General features: G+C 37.7%; 2 protein-coding genes across 7 annotated transcripts in view; one reads left to right on the top strand and one right to left on the bottom strand.

The window, feature by feature from the left end:
• COG5 (component of oligomeric golgi complex 5) overlaps window positions 1-24275 on the top strand; it is a 496196-nt gene that overhangs the window by 114799 nt on the left and 357122 nt on the right. Inside the window, exons 2-3 of one of the 2 annotated variants that reach the window (XM_069106989.1) lie at window positions 7561-7665; window positions 18066-18205. In XM_069106989.1, coding sequence (XP_068963090.1) covers window positions 7578-7665; window positions 18066-18205 — 228 coding nt within the window. In that variant the 5' untranslated portion in view covers window positions 7561-7577. Of the gene's footprint in view, window positions 1-7509; window positions 7666-18065; window positions 18206-24275 lie in introns of those variants that run through there. The other variant, XM_069106988.1, reaches the window with a different exon arrangement.
• The window catches only part of DUS4L (dihydrouridine synthase 4 like), a 338318-nt gene that overhangs the window by 9030 nt on the left and 305013 nt on the right, over window positions 1-24275 (bottom strand). For 3 of the 5 annotated variants that reach the window (XM_069106992.1, XM_069106994.1, XM_069106995.1), the window contains exons 1-3: window positions 7391-7507; window positions 1722-1859; window positions 343-464 (exon numbers count right to left, since the gene is read on the bottom strand). In XM_069106992.1, the coding sequence (XP_068963093.1) occupies window positions 343-464; window positions 1722-1837 (238 nt within the window). In that variant the 5' untranslated portion in view covers window positions 1838-1859; window positions 7391-7507. Of the gene's footprint in view, window positions 1-342; window positions 465-1721; window positions 1860-3806; window positions 3840-7390; window positions 7508-24275 lie in introns of those variants that run through there. The other 2 variants (XM_069106996.1, XM_069106993.1) reach the window with 2 other exon arrangements.

Here is a 24275-nt window from a genome sequence, read left to right as displayed (position 1 = left end):
CAGTTGGATCTTTCCTCCTTGAACTTCATACTGCATATTGTTTTGTACATCCCTAATGTAGTTATCATGTGTTAGCTCTGTTATCATGTGTTATCTCTGTATGTGTTTTACTAAATTTTAGGTTCCATAAGGACATCGACCATTGTATCTAGACTTGTATATATGGGATTACCTTCTTTCTGAGTACAAAGTAGACACAATCAGTATTTGTGGAACTGAAATGAATTGTTGAATACAAAACACTGTGCAGCAAATGAGCATTCTGTGAAGTCTCAGGTTAAATAGAATGGTTTTTTAAAAATGAAATTCTACAAAACACAATATACAATTGACTGTGCATACCTTTGTTCGTGGTGAATTCACTATCTCTGGCTTTTATAGATCGAACAAAATCAGCAGCAACTATCATTGGAGTATAACACAGATCACAGTTGTATTTCCTCACTAGTGTTCTGAAAGCCAATCTAAGAGCAAATGAACATTTTAACCCAACATTTCCAAGGCACTATGATCCAATTTACTTCTAAATGCAATAAAATGTTACCAAGCATAAATTTAAGATATGAAATATTCATTGAATCAAGTTCAACAAAATGCTACAAAGAACTGAGTTATACTTAATAGTTTAAATTGTCAGTTTAAAAATACTAAATCACATTTAAAAAGTAAAATAAAAGAACCAGCCTTGTTTTGTACTTAATAAATGAAATTTACTAAGTTCTTAATTATCTGTCAATCATTGGTGAACGAGTCAACTGAATGTTCTCATTTAAAAGATTAAGAACTTGTATGACAGCTACTTGTAAAAGTAATTAAAGAGGTCTCATAAAAAGCACATGGATTAGGTTGTGTGTTGGATGATGTGAACCAATAGCAAACTAATTCTTAATATGGTGATATTCTGAAGCATTAGCAGAAAGTTTATTAGGGGCTTATTCAACTATGGCAATGGACAAAAGTGGTTAAATAGATGAGGTTTCCATGTCTTCTGAGAGCCTTTAATGCTTATCTTTTATATGAAGCCTTACCAGGTTATTGCAACTAAGTGGTCTCACCCTTTTTTGAACTTCTATAGCATTTAATAACATAATACTTGTATTATATTCCATGGGCATTGTCTTGTTTGCCAAACAAAACTGTAAACTTCTTCAGGGCAGGGATTATGCCTCATAATCTTTGTATTCCTCACAATAATCTAGTCCAGTTCTGGGTAAACTCTAGGTCTTGAGTATAAACCTGTTGAGTTAAAATACATTTTTTTCACCCTCATACTTCACAAATAAACTTTGGAAGTCCCTGAGAAAACACAGGTATTTAAAAATTAATGTCAGAAGATAATGGTGATTCTATTAACTTGGAAATGGTAACAAAAATTTAAATCTTATATTGTTTCTAATTCTCTTAAGGTAGAGTCATCTAGATGGTGTTTAGGCAGAAGCAGAAAGCCTAAATTTTAGTCTGTGGGAAAATAGTTAACCTAATCTGTACTCCCCAGAAAGATATATTTTTTATTGTATAATGAGTTTTATGTTTCTGCTATCCCTAATCATCCTGCTTTAGAACTATTATCATGTGGTTGCTGGAACATTCGTTTTTGGTTGAATGTTTCAAACAGAGTCACTTATGATGCCAGTTATTTGAAGGTGAACAATATTGAATATAATTCCAAAAGGAAAAGGCACAGAAAATGTTAAGATACAATAATCATCCACCATACTTACTTTGAATATCGAACCATAGGAGCACATATTTTTACCAGGTTCCCAGAATGAAACATTTCCATTGGATCTTCTGTCCTTTCTTGACATTGTGTAGTTTTTGTATAATCACAACTCATGAATACCAGTTTTTTTTTAATTCTGAAAAAGATAATCCATTTTCATATAGAAACATTAGATACACATCCAGTACATGTTTATTAAGGGCCTACTATAGGAAAACCATTTTCTTAGGCAATGGGAACTACAAACAAAGCAGTTTGTGACTTTAATGAGTTTATATCCTACCAGATGAACGTAACACGTAAATTCTAATATTACAAGGGATCTGTGATTTTATTGGTATGGGCCAAATCATATAGATTAAAAATTCATTTATATCATCTTGTACAGTTCTCTTCTATGTCTTTCCCTAATTTTGCCTTGGTGCTCCCACTAGACATGTTGTGGGCTTTCTCCATGTTTATCTGAAATCATGTGGATAACATTAGAGCACAAGGGCTATCCATTAGTTATTCCTCATGCATGGACCATATACACAGATATAAAAAGTTTATATGCCATCAATTGAGTCAAATTTATTGGCAAATAAAGTTTTTTTCTGATCTTCCAAGTGTTAAATGGGATACTACAAATTTAGTTACTCGTTAAAACCGTCCATAACTTTTATTATTTTGTAAAGTGATGATATCTGTACTAGATACAAATAAGACTTTCTTGTGTTGAACATTTATATTTAATTGGGCAATTATTACTGCTACATTTCTTGTTCAAGTTAGTGGAAGCTGGGGTCATGGAAAAACTACAGGATGATTTCTTTATTCCAAGTGAATCAAATATTTTTTCCACAAGGTTTTTTATTCAAAACAGTATTACTAGATAAACCAAGGAATTGGTTTAAGCCATTCATGTATTTATTCGGTATATTTTTGGAGCATTTCCCATGCAATGTATTGTGTTAGACACCGAAGGAGACAAAATAATAACTCTCATTTATAAAATGCTTTAAAGTCTACAATGTGCTTTTCACACATGACTCCTCAAAGTCCCACAATAACTCTGTGAAGTAGGTACTACCATTGTTATCCCCATTTTACAGATGAGGAAACTGAGGTGCAAAGAAATGAAATGATTTGCCTCAGGTCACATAATTAGGATGCATCAGTAGTAAGTAGCATTAGAACCTAATTTTTTTTTTTTTTAGCAATTGGGGTTAAGTAACTTGCTCAAGGTTACATGGCCAGTTTTTTTGTGTGGGTGTTAAGCATCTGAGGCCGGAACCGATTCCAGGTCTCCCGACTCTGGGGCTGGTGCTCTTACTCATTGCACCACCTAGCCACCCCTAGAACCTAAATCTTAAGCCCACCACTTTACCCACTGTATTATGATACATCCTCGTTGTTCTTTGGATAAGAGCTTACAATCCAGGAGGTGGACATAAGACTTATACCCAAATAAAGTACAAATGAGAACACGATAAGTGCATATGTGAGGAATCCAGTTTGGTTCTAACTTAGTATAGAGGGAGGAACTGAGTAAGTGCTATTGATTTGACTAATTTACCATATAGTGAAGCACAAATAGAGTTTATTAGTATGGAGGTCTCTGGAAAAGATTACTAGTTTTAATGATTAGTGTTCATACATAAAAAAATTCAGAGGCAAAATATAAACTAAATACCCATTTGTCATGCTTTTTATGAAAGCAAATGATAGGAATAAAGGTTAATCTGTTATGCCAGTAAATGCAGTGCCATCTGGCAATCATTTTTTATGCCAAGAAGGTTTGAATGTCACTAAAGCACTTTTCCATTTTGTCCACAAGAATAGTACGGAATACTTTGTCAAATGCTATAAGGAAACTGAATCTGCAACATTCTCTGATCTGATAGTCTAAATCTGTCTCTCTTCAACTAGTAATAACTTTTTTTTTTTTAAAGAGGGGCAGAGAGGGGAGGGTAGTGAGGTTATAATGGTTAGAATTGTTTTTATGAAGCCATTTTGATAACCACATCCCTATCTAGACATTTACTAACTATCCCTTAAAAAAGGATTCTAGAATTTTGCCAAGAATCAAAGTCAAACTCACTTGTCTGTCGTTGTGGAATCCACTCTGTTCCCTCTGTTGAAAATGGAGACATTTACTTTATTTGATCCTGTGGCACCTTTTCCTGTTTAAAACTCTCATTTGAAGAACACAAACAATGTTCTGAGGATTCCAGATAAAGTTCGCTTGGGCTTTAAACTCATCAAGGGGAATTTGGTACTCTCATACTCTTTCTCCCTAATCATTTTGCATCTTGATAGGGTAGAAGGTTGGGCTTCACCTATCAAGATGAAATTTACATTTTAATTGTCAAAATCAAATTTGGGGTTTTTTTTTGGGGGGGGAGGGAAGGGACAGGATTTATATAGAGCTTTTAAAATTATGAACTTGGTCAACATCAACAAATATTTCCACATAAAAAAACAGAAAGGGAATTACATATAAAACCATGAATCTCAATTATGTACAGCTTTTTATAAGTATGTAAGTTTAACATGGTAATTTCAGTATTGAAATTAACCTGAGTTCACTGCCTCTGTGGAACTGGATCTTCACTTTTAGAAATTCTGGTATTTCTGTGCATTTTATAAATTTTTCATGAATGCTCTTTCCTCTTTCTCTCTTTTTTAAAAGTACCACTATAACCACAGCCCTCCCCTCAACACAACAAAAATGCTCTCCCTTATAACAAAGCATAGGTATGCAAACCATCCACAAATCCTGCAGCTCCAGTCTATCATCTCCCTGTTATTATGATCTTCTGGAGTTGAAGTTGCTCATTGTATTGACCTGAGTTATAGCTTTCAAAGAGTAAAATCAATTGCATATATACAAAAAGGGGAAGGTCTGGCAAGTTAGCAGTTAATGTGACAAATACCTAGAGCAAACATTCTTAATCTGGGGTCCCACATCATATATTATTATGCTGAAATACAGTTATCAAAATATTTAAGAACACACTCACAAGTTCACAAACCCCCAGTTAAGAACCCTGCACTTAAAGATGGTTTTTAAATGTGGAGAGTTTTATTTCTGACAGCTATAAAGCTACCTATGGTCTGCAAGAAAGAAAGGAACTTCACACATAAAACTTATTACAAGTGTTACCCAATATGATCTCAAAGCAATCCACTCAAAACAGTTTTGCAGTAGACATCAACATAATTATCCTCAAAATCAGGTACTCTTGGCATCTCACTGAGAGATAATTTTTGAAGAATGCTATCTAGTTCTTGACCCTGCCTGTAGTAGTGGCCCAGGGCCTGAGAATAAGCATTTGGTACAGTCTATCAAGGAAGTATATTATCATGGTCCTTGCAAACAGGTAAATACAAGATAATTTGAAAAGGGAGAGAACAATAACAGAATTTAGAGAAGAGGGAAGGCTTCATGATGCACATAACACACAAGCTGAGCCTTAAAAAAAAAGCTAGAGATTTAAAGGAGACAAGGAAATATGTTCCAGTCATGGGAAACAGCCAGCATGAAGAACCGAGGCAGGAACCAACATGGTTAAGTGGGAAGATACTAGCTTTGGAGTTGGAAGACCTGGACCAAAATCCTGCCTTGGTCACGATCCATATGACCTTAAGACAGTCAAAACCTTTCTGACCCTCAGTTTCCTCATATGTAAAATGAGAAAGAGTCTATTGTTAAACAATATATACACATATATAAGTAAATAAAAATGTGTGCAAAGTAAATGTAATTTTGGAGATGGGAAGGTACTAGCAGATGGGAAAGGTAGGAAAAGTCTCTAAGTAGTAGAGATTTCAATTCCAATTCAAATGCTATCCTCATTAGCTTCCCCTAATTTCCTGGGTGCTAGAAGGACTTCACAAAATACTTTGCTTTATATTTCTTCCTAATACCTTTAAGGGTCATAGTTTTAGAGCTAGAAGGGACCTTTGAAGTTATGTAGTCCAGTCCACTCCACTATTTTACAGATAGGAGTCTGCAGATTTTACACAGATTATGTGATTCTACATGGAAAAGTTTCAATCTACATTAATAAAAGTAGATAATGTCAAATAAAAACACAGGTCCTTGAAGTAAAAGTATCTCTTCATTACTGATCTCTCTTTGTCTCTCCTTTCCCTCTCTCCCCAATCTCTCTCTCTCCTTAACAAACTTCCCATATTTCTCCTGCAGTAAAAATATCTATAAACTAACCAATAGGTTTCTCTCCATTCCTATCTAGAAACAGCCTCAGAGTGAGGATGACTTGCCTAACATCTCAAACTTTGACTCCAAATTCAGTACTTTTTCCACTTTATCACAGTGCTAGTGAAATAATTATAATAATCATTAGTTAGCATGATAGGAATTAAATTAGAAATTTGGCAGAGGCAAAGACCATAACTCGGGTAAACTGCATCATCCCCCAACAAGTGATTACTGTGGGAAAAGACTACTTGGAAATGAGCCTCAAATGGAAATCTAGCAATCTGGGAACCCAGGACCACAGATGGTGACAATTGATTAGCTGCTCTTTTTTCTTTCTCTGTAGGCTAAAGTGAGGGAAATATGACCTTTTCTGACCCTCCCAGTAGTCAGTACTCTCTCCCTTTCGAAATTACCGTATAAATACTTATGTTATCTGGTGTAGTTGAAAGGATGTTATATTTACAATGAGGATCTTGGAACAAGCTCTACCACTTGCTATGTCCATGGCCCTGGACAATTCACTAAAATCTCTGTGCCTCAGTTTCATCTGTAAAATGAAGGGGGTTGGTCTACATAACTCTGGAAAGTCCCTTCCAGTTCTAAATCTATGACTCTTTGTTCTATCTCCCTAGTAAAGCAGCCTTAAGCTTCGTGTAGGCAGAGACTATTTTCGCGTGTGTCCCTATTGCCTTACATATAGTAGGCATTTACTCAATAACTTATGAACAGAATTAAAGACTCAACCATTTTCCTGTGTGCTTATTTTTCTTCTATAAGGAAATATGAAGGTGAGTAAAGGCAAAGGGTAAGGAGATCTGGTCCAGTGGAAAAGGAACCCCAGCATTCAAGTTAAGATAACCTGGGTCTGGATCCTGGCTGTGATCCAGAGCAAGTTAGTTCCCCCCTATAAAATGAAGGGGCTGGGCTTCTAATTCTAAATCTATTATGCTTTTACTCTGAGCCTCCCTTTTCTCATCTGCAAAACGAAGGGCTTTGGACTGGTGGGCTTCTAGGTCCCTTCCGGTGCTACAAGTACGATCCTAAGCTTCTTCGTGCCTCAGTTTCATTTGCAAAAGGATATGGGGAGAACAGTGTTAGATCAGCGATACTCAAACTTTTTGATCTTAGGACTCCTTTTCTCTCTTAAAAATTACTGATGCCCCTCCAAAGAGTTTTCATTTATGTGGGTTATCGCTAGACGTTAAAACGTCTTTGCATTATTATGAAAATAGTTTTGACTTCACAAACCCCACGAAGAGGTCTCAGGGAACCCCAGATTGGGAACCTCTGGACCAGATTACCCCTAAGGTCCCGTTCAGCTCTACATCTATGTGAGTGTCTGGGCCTCAGTTTCCCCATCTGCCCCCTCGCCCCTTCCCGATCTGTTCTCCTCATCTTTCACAAGCACGGAAAGTAAAGGCCCCGTCACCCCTCTCCACCACAGAACTCACGCGACTCACCCTGGGGTCAACAGCTTTCGCTCTTTCCGCAGCCTGGGATGCCCCGTGAGCCGCACACGCGCACAAAGACTTGGCCCGACGGAGCCAGAGCTCGAGTCCGGCTTCTCGGGCGCGGGCTTATTGCGTCACCAGCCTTGGTCGAGGAGGGACACTGCTGCTTGACGTCATCTGTCCTGCACCTGCCGACATGGAAGGCACCGGTGCTGCTGGGCCTGGGGCTGAGGCTCCCGCTTCTGGAATGGCCGCGGTCACGGTCCGAGAACTTCTGCAGGATGGTAAGGGAGTAGGTCCGGGCTGGGGGTCGGGGGCTCCGCAGGGCCTCTCGGCTTGTCTCTCGGGCTGTCAATTTGACGCTTTGCTGTTGCCGAAAGTTTTCCAGGCCCAGGGTCGTAGGTGCCTCTCCTGTCACGCCGCCCCTGGCCCAGGCGACTTTCCCTCTCTCCCATCCCCCCTTCACTGGTCCTCCTTCCTCTGGGGCTGGGGGTCGTCGCCTTGTTCCCACCATCGTGGGCGCCCTAGAGTTTGCATCCCGGCCTCTGAAGCCCAGACAGGGGCGTCTGCCCCGAGAGCAGGTGCTGAATATTGCCACAATAGCAGACAGGGAAGGACGAGGCACCTGGTCTGGTTGGGAAAGGGCCATTGCTGCCTGGGGGCAGTTTTCACTGTCTGCCACTACTTCAGGAAGTAATCCATCCCTTGGAATGCCCACCTGGTTTTTGTCCAGTTATTTTTTTTTGTCTGATGCATTCATCCGGACACTTAAAAATAATCTTATATATACCATAATTTGTTTAGCTGTTTCTCAATAGATGGATATCTCCTTAATTTCTAGTTTGTTTTTTTTTCTTCTTTCACTGCTACAGAAATAACTATAAATATTTCTAGTACACATAATTTCTTGTCTCTTTCCTTGATCTCTTTGAGGGTGCCTAGAAGTGGTATCTGGTCAAAGGGTATGTGCAGTTTAGTATTTTTTTTTTTGAGTGTAGTTCTGAATTACTTTGCAGAACAATTTGCTGACTTTGGGGCATAGATTCCAATGCACACCTCCACCAACAGTGCATTGGTATCCCTGTTTTTGACTCTGGGGAATCATAAGATGGCAGGAGCTGAATCTCCTTGCAAAAATTTTTCCTGGAATGGAATATAGGGGGCTAGGTTTGAAATCTCCTTAATAATTGTATGCCAACTGAAAGTCACAGTGAAAAAAAATAGTAAAATGACACATAGATAGACCATCAATAAATGCAAAACATTAAGGAATAGACTATTTCAGGCTATAGAAAAATCTTTTTTTATGTAATTATTTTCTGTAAACATGAAAGATATTAAACCTCTTTCAAATCCATCTTATTGCACAAACTAGAACCAAACAAAAGATTAAAAGGGAAATCATGGAATACTTGGGGGAAATCAAACTTCTTATTTTACCCCCCCCCCCCAACCATCAGGCTGACCTGCTTCCTCATGCAGAACATCCTACTCATTCCCACTTCTATCTCTTTGTTTACACTATTTAATTTAACAAATATTTTTTTAAGCTTCTACTATACTTGCCATTTCATGCCATCCTCCTTTCCTGTAACCAGGCATGTTGCACCCCCACCCCAGTCTATCCAAATAAAAGATAAACCTTTGGAAGACAGAGTTGTACATAGTATGCACTTAATAAAAATGTTTAATTGATTTGAATCTAATTCTAGGGAGGTATAGTGGTAGAGGGAAAACATTGCTGGATTTTCTGTAGGAAAAACAAGGTTGACATTCCCAGCCCTGACTTACCTGTGTGACTGTGGGCAACTTACATGATCTCTTTGGGCCTCAATTTCTTTATCTCCAAAATGAAGGTATTGAGACTGGACCTTAAGTGGACCCTTTTCTCTTCTATTATACTTCATTTGGTGATCTCCTCAGGTTCCATGGTTCAATTATTGTCTCTACAACATGATTCTCAGGTTTCCTCATCCAGCCCTAACCTCTTTTCCGACCTCCAGTTTCACATCTTCATTTGCCTTTTAGACATCTTGAACTGGATGTCCCATAGACATTTTGAACTCCATGTATCCAAAACTGATTATTTTCCTTCCCATACCTTTTCCTCCTAACTTCTCTGTTGTTACAGAGAATACCACCATTTTCTTAGTCATCTCCATATCCAGTTAGTGGTAAAATCCTGTTGTTTCCACCTTTATATAAGCAAGCCGCTTTTTTTCTTTGACACTGCCACAACTCTGGTACAGTTTCTTATCACCTCCTGTCTAGACTATTGCATTAGCCTTCTGGTTGATTCCTTACCTCAAGTTTTTCCACACTCCAACCCATCCTCTTCTCAGCTGTCAAATTGATCTTCCTAAAACACAGGTTTGACTATATCACCACTTTATTCAATAAACTCCAGTGGGTCCTTGTTACTTCTAGAATCAAATATGAAATCCTCTGACTTTCAGAGCTACATGTGGTCCCTTCCTATCTTTCCAATCTTCTCATACTCATCTACAAGTACTTAGTGCTCCAGTAACACTGATACTCTTGCTGCTACTCAAACACAACATTCTATCTTTCAACTCTGACCATTTTCACTGGCTGTCCCTCATGCCTGGAATGCTCTGTATCCACCTCCTAATCTCCCTGACTGCCTTCAAGTTTCTGACAAGTCTTACTTTCTGTAAGAACACTTTACTTTCTTGCTTGTACATAGTTGTTTGCATGTTGTTTGTGTGTTTGTATGCTCTTCCCTTAGACTGTGAGTGTTTGTAAGTAGGAACTGTCTGGTTGTGTTCCCTTTCCCCCCCTCCCCACGTTTTTATCCCTGGAACTAATCACTTTGCCTGACTCTTTAAATGCTAGTTGACTAACTCTTAAATTATCTGCCGCATCTAAAATCTGTGGTATTAGAATTAAGATATCAGTGGTCATCTGAATGTGGAATGCTACAGATCTATGGCATTGACCTTATTCTGGTAAGCAGTTTTATCACTGATTTAGATGAAAGTGTAGATGACTTGCTTATCAAATTTTTGGATAGTGCAAAGTAGTGAAGGATTGCTAATGTCTTAAATGACAGAACTGGAATTCAAAAAGATATTGACAAAAACAGTCTTGAACATTACCCTGTCTGCTTTCTCCTTTTCAAACAGTCATTCAGTAAACATGTATCAAGCATCTCCAAAATGCTAAGGACTGGGGATACAAAAAAAGGTAAAAGACAGTCTTTGCTCTCAAGCAGCTCACAATCTAATGAAGGTAGACAAGCAAACAAATAGGTACAAGCAAGCTGTATATAGGATAAATAGGAATTAATTAAGGGAGAAAGGGCTGGGTAAGAGTTGAAACAAAAGATGCCTCAATTTATTATCACAAAGATATCAGTCTGGGAGAGAAAGTACCTCAGAATCTTCCCTGAGCTAGAGGAGGAACAGGAAAAAGTAGAAAAAAAACCCAGAGAGAAAGAGAGAATCAAGGAGGATGGGGTAAATAACAGTCTCAGAAACTTCAAAGAGATCAAGGAGAATGAGGATTGAGAAAAACCCATTGAATTGGGCAGTTAAGAGGTCATTGGTAACTTTGTAGAAAGCAATTATGGTGAAATGATGAGGTCAGCAGCTGAATTGTAAGGGGTTAAGAAGAGTGTGAGGTGAAAGCAGAGGCACCTGTGGAAGAAAGGGAAGTTACAGGATGATAGTGGGGATGGAAGGATCAAGTGAGGTTTTTTTCCAAGATGGGGAAGACATGGGCATGTTTCTAGGTGGTAGAGAATGAGCCAGTAGACAGGGAGAAATTGAAAATAAGTGATAGAGGGGTGGCTAGGTGGTGTAGTGAATAGTGCACCAGCCCTGGATTCTGGAGGACCTGAGTTAAAATCTGGCCTCAGACACTTAACACACAAAAAAACTAGCCGTGTGCCCTTGGGCAAGTTACTTAACCCCAATTGCCCTACCTCCCCCCCTCCAAAAAGCTAAAAAACAAAACAAAACTGTATATAAGGATTCTTTTAAGATGCAAATTCACTTATAAAGCAATACATATTTATATATTTCTTTTTTTAAATTAATACACCACCTCATTAAAATCAGATAGAAACTACATTTTAATCTCATTTGGGCTATCCTTCAGATTGTTGTGGACCACATGTGTGTTTGACACTTTTGCCCGATGCATCCAATTCTCAGTTTGACTACTATTTTCTTCTATTTCTCTCAACTCCCACCAAACTTTTATTTAGGAACCTCATTTTTTCTTGATAAGACTATTATACCTTCCTAACTAGTCTTCCTGTCTCTTATTGAACCTCTTTTCAATTCTGAGTAGTTTCAATTGAAACACCCTGACCATATTATTCTGCTACTCAAAATTCTTCTGTGGCCTCCTATTCCCCACTAAATTAATTTGAAAGCCCTCATCCTAGCATTAAAAGCTCTTTACTATCTGACTGTAGCTTACCTTTGTAGCTTACTCTCTTATACTCCTTCCTTTGACGTACACAGGACTTAAGCCAAAATGAGCCCTATTCAACTAAATTCCATGCTTCATTCTTGTCCTGCTTTTGTTCATGCCATTCCTGACACCTGGAATGGGTTCCTTTTGTCTCTTCCCTAGGGTCCAAGCTATGCTACCTCTAAATCAGGTGTTATAAGACCCTTCCTAATTTTCCTCTCCCCCACAAGTAAAAAGTGATGTCATACCACTTTGCCTAGAACTATTGTTTACACAAATTTTGTGCTCCTGTTTATCATTTATTTCTGTATATCTTTCCCCCATTAGATGGTAAACTCTTTGCTGAGAGAGTCTATGTTGACTCATATTCTAGTATCCCTGGTGCTTGGTATATTTCCCAGAACACCCAGTAGACACTTAATTGATTATGGAATGACCGTGAAGCACCATACTTGGATTTTTAAAAATCACCTATACAACCACTGGATTGCATAGTCATATGATGTGATGTGAAAATTCTTAATAATTGGGGCTTTTCTTCATGGACTGCAATCTTAGTCTACAATATGTTATATCATCTGAAGTAGGTAATGTTATCTTATTGATTGGAACAAAGTGTCCGGAAGAAGGGTGGTTATCCTTATGCTTTACCTGCCTTGGTTGGGCCACATCTAGATTTTTATGTTTGGTCCTGGGCAGTGCCTTTTGAAGAGTATTGGGAATGTTTATCAGAAGAAAGTGATCAGGATAATAAGGGGACTTGAAAATCAATCATATGAAAATTATCTGAGGAAACCGGAGGTGTTGGGACAAAAATTAGCTTGGGAGAGGATAACTGTCTTCAAGTATTTGAAGGACTGTCATTTGGAAGTAGACTTGTTTTACTTGTCAGTGGAAGGCAGCACCATGGCCAGTGAGCAGTTATCCCAGAGGCCCAATGTAAGGGAAAGCTTCTGAACAATTAAATTTTAGTTATTTCCATCATGAGTTGGACTAGATGACTGCGGAGGTTGTATGTATCTCAGAATATATGATTCTGTGATCTAAATTCTCATCATGTATATTAACTAATTATATTATTGATGTCATCAATTTCACTTTTTTACTGCAAAGACATTCTTTTGTTTCATTTCATTAGAAAAACCTATCTATTAGCATCAAGGAACTCTTGAATATAAGTGCTTATCATATTCCCTAGCACAGAGTAATTTTCTTTTTTTTCTTTTTGGAGGGCAATTGGGGAGTAATTTCTTAATAAATGCTTGTTGACTAACTCTAGTCAACAAAGAAATCAACCAATCAACAGGCTCTTGCTAAGCACCTGCTATATTGACCCTAAGGATATAAAGACAAAAATGAGATAGTCCCTGCCCTCAAGAAACTTACCTTCTGAGGGGGAGGCAGGGAGAAGCCCTATATATACCAATTAAATAAATGCAAACATACATATACACATATATGTATATACACACACCCATATGTGTGTGTGTGTGTGTGTGTGTGTGTGTATACACACAGACATAATAAAAAATAATTGTGAGGAAGGGAAACTAACAACTCTGGGTATCAGGAAAAGCCACTCATAGGAGGTGACAGTTAACCAATAAGGTGAACCTTAAAGGGTTGAGGACAAGTTCCAGGAGATGGAGGTGAGGAATGAAAGCATCCCAGGCATTGGGACTTGCTAGGCAAAGGCACAGAGGTGGGAGATGAAATGTTAGGTGGGGAAAATAGCAAGTAAAAGTCAATGTGACCAGAAAATAGAGTATTCTCCTTGAGACAGAGTAAGGTTCATTGAGTCTTGAAAGATATATTGGAGCCAGATTGTGAAGGGCATTAAATGCCAAAAGGAGAAATTTGTATATTATCTTAGAGACATTAAAAAGCCATGGGAGCTTCTTGCACAGAGGACTGACATTGTTCAACTCAGCTTTAGGAATAGTATTTTGACAGCTGCGTGCAGTATTAATTGCAAAGGATAGGAGCTAAATTCAGGAAGACTGGGTAAGTGGCTGTTGCAGTAATCTAGGGTGAGAGGTGATACAGGCTGAAATTAGGATTTTGGTAGTGTGAGTGGAAATTAGGGAATGGATTAAAGAGATCCATTGGATGGAAATAAAATCAACAAGACTTCCCTTCTTTGATATGTGATGGGAGAGAGTGTGGAATCAAGGATCATTCTTAGGTTGTGAATCTTATGGTGAAGCCCACAACAGAAATGGGTTAATTAGGAGGAGGGGTAAGTTTAAGATGAAAGATGATGAATTCTCTTTTGTACATGAAGGGTTTGAGATGCTCAGCAGGCAGTTGGAGTTGTATTCTAGACAGTTGAGTTGAAGTCTAGGCAAATCTCAGGAGATGAACACTGGATCTGTAGTTTGAGGATTCTTTTGTGTAGGGATGATATTTGAACCAGTGGGAGTTGATGAGATTCCCTAGAGAATGTAGAGAAGTGAAGGTTCTAAGATAGAACCCTGAGGAACACTGACCCAGAATAGATGGGACATCAATGATGATCCAGCAAAAGATTCTGAGAAGCATCAGTTTAACAGGTTATATAATAAAACTGTAGAAAAGATTATAATAAAACGTAGGGATGAGAAAATACCCAGAAGGAGGGAATGGTCATCAGTGTTTAATGCTACAGAGAGGTCAAGAAGCATGAAGGATGAGCAAAGGCCATTGGATTTAGCTACTAACATATCATTGGTAGCCTTGCAGAGAGAGTAGTTTCTATCAGGTGGTGGAGTTGAAAGCTGGATTGCAAGAGTTTGAAATGAGAACAAGAGGTAAGAAGACAGAGGCAACAGTTTTTGTTTTTTGCTTTTTTGTTTTGTTTTGGTTTTCCTCTAGGAGTTTGGAAAAGGGAAAAAGGAAAGGATATAGGATGTATGATAAGGTCAGGTAAAGGTGTTTTGTAAGGTTGTGAGAAATCTAGGTGTATTTGTATTTATCAATAAAGGAACCAGTAGATAAGGAGGTATTTGAAAATTCAGGAGAGAAAGGATGTTTAAAAGGACAAGCTTTCAGAAAAGTTGGGAGGGGATAGGATAAGCATAAGTAAATGGGATGTTACTGGTAAGGAGAAGGGCAACTTCTGAGACTGGAAAGAGTACTGTATATGCTGAGGAGCACAGAGCTTGTAGCCGCATGTAAGCATCGGACTTGGTCATGGTTCTGGAGCCAAGAGAAGTGTTAGAACTTGCTGTTGCAAAGGAGCAGAGGCCTTTCCTACCAGAGTGTAGACTGGCAGAGCAGTGACTACACCTCTCCTCAGCTCACACCACCTTGGTAGCTCTGAAAACTTATAGACCCTCAGAAGTAGCTCTGGAAACAGTAGCATGAAAAAGCCTGAACCTTGGAACAGTGCCTCACCACCCCCCAGGGTGAACACAGCCCAACTTTAACATAAAGTTCAAGGGCCTGGAATTGGGATGACTCATCTTCCTGAGTTCAAATCTGGTTTCAGACACTTACTAGTTGTGTGATCCTGGACAAGTCATTTAACCCTATTTGCCTCACTTTCTTCATCTGTAAAATGAGCTGGAGAAGGAAATGGCAAACCCCTACAGTATTTTTGCAAAGAAAACCTCAATTGGGGTCATGAAGAGTTGGACATGACTGAAGAAACAGCCTATTAACCATAACACATAGGCAGCGGAAATGGGTGTGAGTAGATTATGTTGGAATGACCTCTTAGAAAAAAAATTGAAGGAGTGAAAGAGGGATGCACTGGGAGAAGGGGGGAGAGGTAGAATGGGAAAATTTTTCTCAAAAAGAGGTGTGCAAAGAAGAACTTTTATGGTGGAGGGGATAATAGATGGTGGCTGGCAAATGCTTGAACCTTACTCTTACTAGAATTGGTCACTATTGATTAGAGAAATGCAAATTAAAACAACTCTGAGGTGCTACCTCACATCTGTCAGAAATAACAGATGCTGGAAGGTATGAGAGAAGAGAGGCACCCTATTCAGCTGTTGGTGGAGTTGTGAACTGGTCCCTTCTCTCTGGAGAATGATTTGAAACTGTGCCCAAAGTCTATAAAACTGTGCATACCCTTTGACCTAGCAATAAATAGCACTACCAAGTCTATACCCCAAAAAGATAAAAGGCAAAGCACCTATTTGAAAAAAAAATTATAGCAGCTCTTTTTGTGGTGGCAGAGAATTAGAAATTGAGGGAATACTTATCAATTGGTGAATTGGTTAAACAAGTTGTGGCATATGACTGTGGTGGAATACTATTGTGCTGTAAGAAATGCTCTTAGGAAAAAAGATATGGCAAAACCTTTATGAACTGATGCAAAGTGAAGTAAGAAAAATTGGGAGATCATTGTTTACAGTAAGAGCAATGTCCTAATGATGATTAACTATGAAAGACTTGGCTACTCTGACCAATACAGTGATCCAAGATAATTCCAAAGGACTCAGGATGAAAAAATACTATCTACCTCCAGAGAGGTCTGATGAAGTGCAAATTGAAGTGTACTTTTCTCACTTTATTTTTCTTGCTTTTTTGTGGTATGTCTAATAGGAAATATGTTTTGCATGATTTCATATATATAATTGATATCATTTTGCTTACCACCTCAGTGAAGCGGGGAGGAGTAGGAGGGAGGGAGGGAATCTGCATAAATTTCTTCTTACAGCCTTTCGGTTCTTTCTCTTTGTATCTTTAGAATCATTCTTAAGAACTTCCTATTCCTTCTGGACTCACTTTTCTTATAAAATTTTAATTTCTGTGATCCTGTCATTCTCCTAAATTCTTTGAAATATACTCTCCAGAATGTTGGATACCAGACTGTTTCCAATTTTAAAATTCTCTTTTACAGACTTTAAAGGTAGAATAATCATGTCCACCCATTGTTACCATCCTTTCCACTACTGCCAAAGTGTCATCTATCCATATCACTCCCCTAGTCAATAAATTCCAGGGGCTTCCTATTGCCTCCAGGACAAAATATAAATTCCTCTATTTGACTTATAAAGTCTTTCATAGCCTGGCCACAACCCCTCTTTTCAACCTTATTTTTTATGACTTTCACTCCTGAATGCTACAGTCTAACCAACTCTTCTTGAGTAGCTGTAAGGCACTCCAAGAGAAAGACAGGAGGCAACATAAACCAAGCGAATTAAACCACCACCACAACCATACTGTCATCTCCTTTCAGACACAAACAAAAACAGTTCAAGACTCTGAACCCAAAAACTTTGGGAGTAGCAGTGTTCCCCAAACCACCTTCCAGCCTAGCCCTTGCAGCCAGAAAGGGATCATTGTGGGGAAATGGTCTGCTTATAACCATCAGTATCATCTGCTGATCAGTCATCACCAGTGGGTAGATGAGCTTAAGAACCCTGGGAGTGGCGGTGTCCCCATAACACTGGTTCTGCTTCAGCCGAGTCCTCATAGCCATCATCCTGGGAATTAACTCCTGTGGAGAGGGGTCCAGCCATGTCACTAATTGCCAACAAGTTGCCGCCTACAGGTCAAGTTAGCCACGTAGTTGAAGCAAGAAGGCACCCTGAGAGACAGAGAGACAGGAGGTATAGCATGTGCCCAGCAAGTCAAAGGAAGAGTTGCTGAGTGATAGTGACAGAGGGAAGGTTAGGAAGTGACAGTGGGGAGCCTCCCACCAGGACCAATGAGACATTGGAGAAAGTGCAATCAGCTTGCTTTTATAATTTGCATCAGGGATTTATCAGCCATTTTTCTAGCTGTCTTAGAAATTCATACTATTTCCCACAATGAAAATAACACTTTTATTTTCGATTCTTTTAATTGAACCTAGATGTTCTCTAATGTGCCTCTATTCTTACATTCATAGACTTTCATAAAAATATGTGTATACCTTATTATCCTACATTGTTCTTTCTATTTTCTTTCTGTTATGCCTTATGTGGTAGAAACTCATTTTTTCTTGCATTTATCATATTACAGTCATGTACCATCTTGTACAGTCTTGGTAGATGACAACTAGTATTTGCTTCCATTTGTTAAAATTTTGAATTCACTTTATTACTCATGTATTGTGCATTTGTGTATGGACTGCTGGGGCCCTAAGTATTGTCCTTATTGTTTTTTCATGGGCATGGAAGGACTCCCCCCTCTTTTTTTTAATGTCTATATATAATAATTTCCTTTTAATCAATGTCTTATTTACCAAAAATTTATTAACAAAATAATAATTTTGTTTATCTTTTATTTCTGTATTTTTAATGGAACTTTTTCATTTTCCCTTCAGAATGTTATTTTGACTTTTTAAGTGAAGACTTTGATGTAAAGACCTACACTTCTCAATCTATTCACCAAGCTGTAATAGCTGAACAGCTAGCAAAACTTGCACAAGGAATAAGTCAGTTGGATAAAGAACTACACTTACAGGTAAAGCCTTTTTTCCTTTTAAGAATAGATAGTCCTAAAGTAACAAAGCTGCATTGTTATAAGATATATATATATATATATATATATATATATATGTATATATACACACATATGTACATAAAATTATATATTATATATAGTATGTATGTATTTCTGTGAATAAATATCTTATTTTTCCAAGGTAAAATTATAGGTAAATCAAATATTTGTAAGTTGAATTCTTTTAAGAGCCTTACTGCAACTGAACAATTTTAAAGACCCCTCTGGTGAATCCTTTTTACAGAGTGAAAAGCTGCTTCTTTGTGAGGTGGCAGATCAAGGGAAAAAAAAGGCAGCCTTAAACTCTAAAACTTTCCTACATTTCCTTAACTGTGCTTTATCCATTAAAATCATGTGACACACACAAAATACAAGGAAAAAATTAGAAAGGAGAAACATAGGGTCTTGGAGTAAGGAAGATTTTTTAATAGGAGTTGGGTTTTGAGACATCATACCATAAAAGTACAATTATAAACATTGTTTTTAGATAGTAATTGAACCTGCAAAAATAAAATCAGACATGAAAAAAAAAGATATAGCTGTGCAATATAATGTTAAAAACTGGGTAAAAGCCTATCAGTTACTGAAGATACTACATTCAAAATGTTTATGAGGATATGTCAAGGGTATGAGAGGACGTGAGAAGATAACAGGGAAGCCTGAAATTCTCTGTCACGCTACCTCTTCACTTCCACACATTTAATTGAAAGGTATAGAGAATTGAGGTTTCCACTGTGTTTATTATTTGTTGATTATAAAGAAGTACGTGATTTTATCCAGAAAATGCTGCTTTAAAGACTCTCCTTCAAAATGGTGTCTCCCATGAGGTTGTCAGATTTATGCACAATCCCTTGAAGGATATAAGCACAGAGAAAACTTGATTCAGTTCTCTTTTGTTTATTAATGCCAAGCAAATAACCAGGAAGCGTATGGTCAACATATTCTTTTATCTTATATGTATTATGTTTTAACTATGAGGACTGGGTATGCCTAACCATTTTAAGAAGTTTTGTTAGTGAATTTTTGTAAGGTTTGCTCCAAAGCCTTTAAATTCTTTGACGCCATCAGGAAACATTTCTATAAATATAATAACAACTCATACTCTTCCTTCAAGTTTTCTCAAATTTTGACAGTTAATAGAATTTCAGACATAAAATTCAGAATCACATCCTTAATCATTAGGATAAAATTGAAAATTCAGTATTGAAATCTCTTCAGTACTAACATTTTCTGTTCTAATATCCTGATTTGTATGTTGATGGGCAAGGAAATCGGAAAATTATCACGAGATGCTAACTAATTACTTCCTTAGAGTTAGCTTAGTTCTATAATGAAGCCATGCTATCTTCAGGTAGCCATTTTGTTCTGCAGTAGTATTTTGATATTCCTAATTATGATGCAATCTGTCATAAAAATTTTGTTTTATATTCACGTCAGCTCATACTTTGGCACCTTTGAATAGTCTATTATGACTGAATTTTCCAACTACCAAGAGCTTGGTTTTTAGCATATGCTTCACTGAAACAAGTATTCTGTCCTCACTCTTTTTAAAATCCAGGACACCGTTAATTTGTCCAAACCGTGGGAGACTTTTTCAAGCATCAGCAAAGACTGACCAGTGTTGACATTGTTGTTTTAAAAAATAGGGCATGGTCTTTTTTTTTTCCCCAGAAAAAATAACATATAGACCTGTTTGCTACCATCATGGTTTGTTTATGTTATTTAAAAAAATTAAACCTTTAGGCAGCACTTCTGTTATCTCCATTTTTTTTTCTTTTTGGCCATAGGTCCTCTGATCTTTTCATTGAAAACAGCTAATATAAAATGTGAGTTTGTAGTGTAATTTAGTTGAATTAGTATTAGCATACTATTTATTCTCAGTATTTGATTTTATACTTCTGGAAAATTTGATGATTAATTCAGTAAGCATTTAAGTGCTTAACTTGTGCCATGTACTGTGCTAAGCACTAGGCATAGAGGGGTTTTGGGGAGAGCTTAGGCAAGTCCCTACCTTTTCTCTACCATCTTGGCTCCACCCCTGCATATTTTATTTCTAATTAAGAGTCAATGTTGTATTTTGACAAATAAGGATAAATTTATAAAATTATTACCTTAAAGAGATTTGATGTTTCATTGATTATTTCTATATAGATGATTATCAGATATCTGTATCTTAGTCTCTTTCCTGAGCTGTAGTCATGCATCACCAGCTGCCTTTTGGACATCTTGAACTGGATATTTTTTAGGCATCTTAAATTCAGCATTCTCCAAAGGGAATTTCTTTTACTTTTTTCTAACTTCCCTATTATTCTTGAGGGCACCCTCATCCTCTGCCTTCTGGCTCTGAGAAGTGTGTGTGTGTATACATATATTTATACATTTTGAATTGTATTTTGCTTTTGGGGTTAACTTATGAGAAGGATCTTGTGCTTCTCTAGTTGAGATTCTGAGTGTCTGTATGTTCAGAGCTCCCCAACTGCTCAGATGTAAAGGCTCTCTCGATGCAGGGATGTAGGTAAAGTGTATAGCAATATTGCTTTGATTCAGGCAGTCTGTTGGTCTGTTTCTCTGCTTGTATTTTCTCTGAAGTTCAGGGTGCTGACTTTCCCCCTGAACTAGTGAATGTAATCAAAAAAGATTGTTGACCCCTTAAACAGCTGTCTTTTCTAGTAAAGCAGATCTGAGAATCCATGCTAGCAGCCATCCTGGGTATGCGAGTGGTGGCATCCTCCTAGTTCCCCAGGCTCACAACTTTGATGTCATCCTCAGCTCTTCACTCTCACTTCACATATCTGATCTATTTGCCACATTTTTGTCCTTCCTACCTTTACAACATCTCTTACACATCCCCTTCTCTCTACTCACGCAGCCACCACCCTAGTGCAGGTCCTTATTATCTGGCATGTGGAGTACTGAAATACTTTCTAATTAGGCTTCCAGCCTGAGATCCCTCCTTCCACCAATCCATCCTTCATCAGCTGCCAAAGTAATTTTCCTGTAGCGTAGGTATGACCTATAGTGACTTTATCCCATTTGCTTTCTTTACATGAGACTCTCAGTTTACCAGTCTTTTCTCCTTACCTCTGCCTATTAATTTACCTGACTTCCTTCAAGACTTAGCTCAAATCCTATATTCTGCATGGAGCCTTTGGGGCCACTCCCCTGCTGTTAGTACCTTTCATTCTGTATATATTTTGAATGTACCTTAGTTATTTCCATGTTGTCTTCCTTGTTAGAATGTGAGCTCTTTGAGGCCAGAGATCCATTTTTTTTTTATTACCATTCTTTGTATCCCTGGTGACTCTCACATAATAAGTACTTAAATGCTTTTTGATTTGTTAAAAAAACAGTTGTCTTATAATAAATCAACTTATTTAATAAAAAAGTGGTTTTTTTATAATAGATATGTGAGTGCATTTGGAGGAAAAATAAAAATTCTATGTAAAAATAATTTTAATGTATTCATTTGATGATGAAAAAATGGTTTCTAATTTTCTAGTATCTGGGCTAGTATCTTCATGTAACCTTTTTAAGCCAAGCTGAGATTGAATGGTCTATTTTCTCAATCTTTTCAGCTCATTTTCTGGCCACTTTCCTCAGTACTCAGTACAAGTCAGTCAGCTCTCAAAAAAGAGAATTGGTTTTGTCATGGACATCTGACAATTGTTTCTTGATACAAATATGACACTGAATTTAAGTAATATGAAATAATTAAACATGTATGCCACAGAATAATAACATGTTAGGACCAGAAAGGAGCCTAAAGCACATCTAGTCCAATTACCTTGTTTTTCCTAGGTACCTCTTATCTCCCTGAATGCAAGTCTAGAAGGTGTGACCTATTACTAGGAACACAGACCAAGGCCTTGATCGGTTTACTACTTGAAACAGTTAAGATGCAGCCTAACATGGGGTTGATGCTCGAAAGGTTTGATCTTGACAAATCAAGATCGTTTCCTCAGTGATATGGATTTAGGATATTTGTGTAGAAGTCTGGTTGCACTGGCAGAAAGTGTAGACCAACAGCTCTAAACTCTGAAGTAAATTCTTCAGCTTCCTTTGAGTCACAGACTTCTCTTTCTTTTTTTTTGACACAAAATTTTAAAACAATACAAAAATACCTTGTTAACATTTTTTTAGCCTCCAAAAGCTAGCTTGTCTTTTTCTTTGGTTAAAGCCCTTGGAAAGACAGAGTCCATGGTCAGTAGCAGCATCCTCTCTAGATGCTGCCTCTGAAATGAATTGTTATTATGAGTTGGTAGATAAAGACACATCAGCCTTTTTCATCCTTCCTTATTTTGCCTGAGAATCTTTGATTGAAGTAGGAGTGGAGTTCTATGTATGACTTGCTCAAATTGTTTGTTTTACTCCCTGAAGAAGCATAAGCTTTTCCGGTCACCTATGAGTGAATTTTCACTCAAAAGTTAAGGCCAAAGGTTTCCTAAAACCTCTCTGTCTGTGGCTAATTAGCATATTTCAGTAGAATATGGTATTTATAAGTCCAGATTCTGTTCTGTAGTCACAAATTTGTACTATGTAGTTATCTCTCAAAAGGTCATAAAAGGGAACTGAAAAAACTGAGGACTAAATATTTTTGAATGTAAAATGAAAGAATTGTAACCAGATAATTTCTAAAGCCAATGATTACTCAGTGCTCATCTCCTTTAGTTGGTGGGTCAGAAACATCCACCTACACTAAAAGTTACACATTTTGCTGCTTCTTTTTTAGGTGATAGGGCTTAGGCATCAGTCATTTATAGTTTGAATATTCTTGCCTACTAGCCTAGATGTATATAAAGGATTGAAATGACTAGATCCTGTACCCCCTTCATTTCAGACTGGAGTATTCATGTACTGGTTGTATAGAAGACCTGGTTCCTTGAGACAAATTGATTACATTATTGAAAGTTGCTTTAAGAGATAGTCTTCTCTTTCCCTCTTCCAGAACTTACATAGAGATTATTTTAAGTCACATAAGCTTTCTGAGCCTCAGTATTCCCAATATGGAAAATGATGGGGTTGGATAAGACAGTCTTCAAGTTCCATTCCATCTTTCAGATTTATGATTTTTTTTTAAGCTTCCCCAAAGAGGGAAGATGGCACTTAATGAATACTGGCATGTATCTGGACAAAATACAGAAAATAATGTAATTTTGTATAGTACAATGACTTTGTAATTTCTTCTCCTCTCCCAGCTCTATTCATATGGAATATAATTTTTTCCTAACAGTGAGCTTTTTGCATTAATTAGTTTCAGGCACTTCATATCTGTGAAGCATTGGATTTTATCACGTACCCTAAACAGTTACTTGCACATTTGGGAACAGAACAGTGACCTGGAGATAGCACTTGGTGTGGTGGTGGTAGTGGTGATGATGATGGCAGCGGTGGCAATCATGACCTGACCATAAGCTTTAACCACAGTCCCATTCCTGAATGTTAGGTGGCTTGTTACAAGGGCGATGAGTGTCCTTACCAGAAACGCTAACTGTGGCATGTACCAGCTTTGAGGCTGCTGTAGTGAAGAAGACATAGTGGATCAGAATTGTAGCAAACTGGATATTCCCTTGGCTTGTTTTAAAATGTAACAGTTTCTTTTGTTTGCAGCATGCTGACTTCACCTAAAGCTGATCAGTGAGGAGAGAGAACATGGTACAGGGGAAGTGAGCCCTAGGGGTGGAGCCAGAGAATCTGGGGGTCAGTGTCAGCTCTACCACTTACCAGTTTGACCTTATGTAAATCACTGAACCACTCTGACCTCAATTTCCTCTTCTGTAAAATAGGATTAGACTGACCTTTGAGGTCCCTCCTAACCAGATCTATGACTTCCTCATTGGTAAAATTGGGATAATACTTATACTGGGACCTGTCAAGTGTGTAATGAAAAAATGTATTTTGTAAACTTTGAATTCCTGTGCAAATGTGAATTATTTTTGCCATCTTTATTTCTGTTTCCTTTTTCTCCAGTCTCTGTTAAAGAGTTAATGATCTATAAACCAATATTTAAAATATACTAGATGGGAAGGTAGAT

Source organism: Petaurus breviceps, unplaced genomic scaffold, assembly GCF_028583685.1.
Source record: "Petaurus breviceps papuanus isolate PSGF00001 unplaced genomic scaffold, PetGlider_PUasm1.0 84, whole genome shotgun sequence".
Lineage (NCBI taxonomy): Eukaryota > Metazoa > Chordata > Mammalia > Diprotodontia > Petauridae > Petaurus > Petaurus breviceps.
Note: the sequence above shows the minus strand (reverse complement) of the source record. Positions and strands in the feature narration are given on the sequence as shown.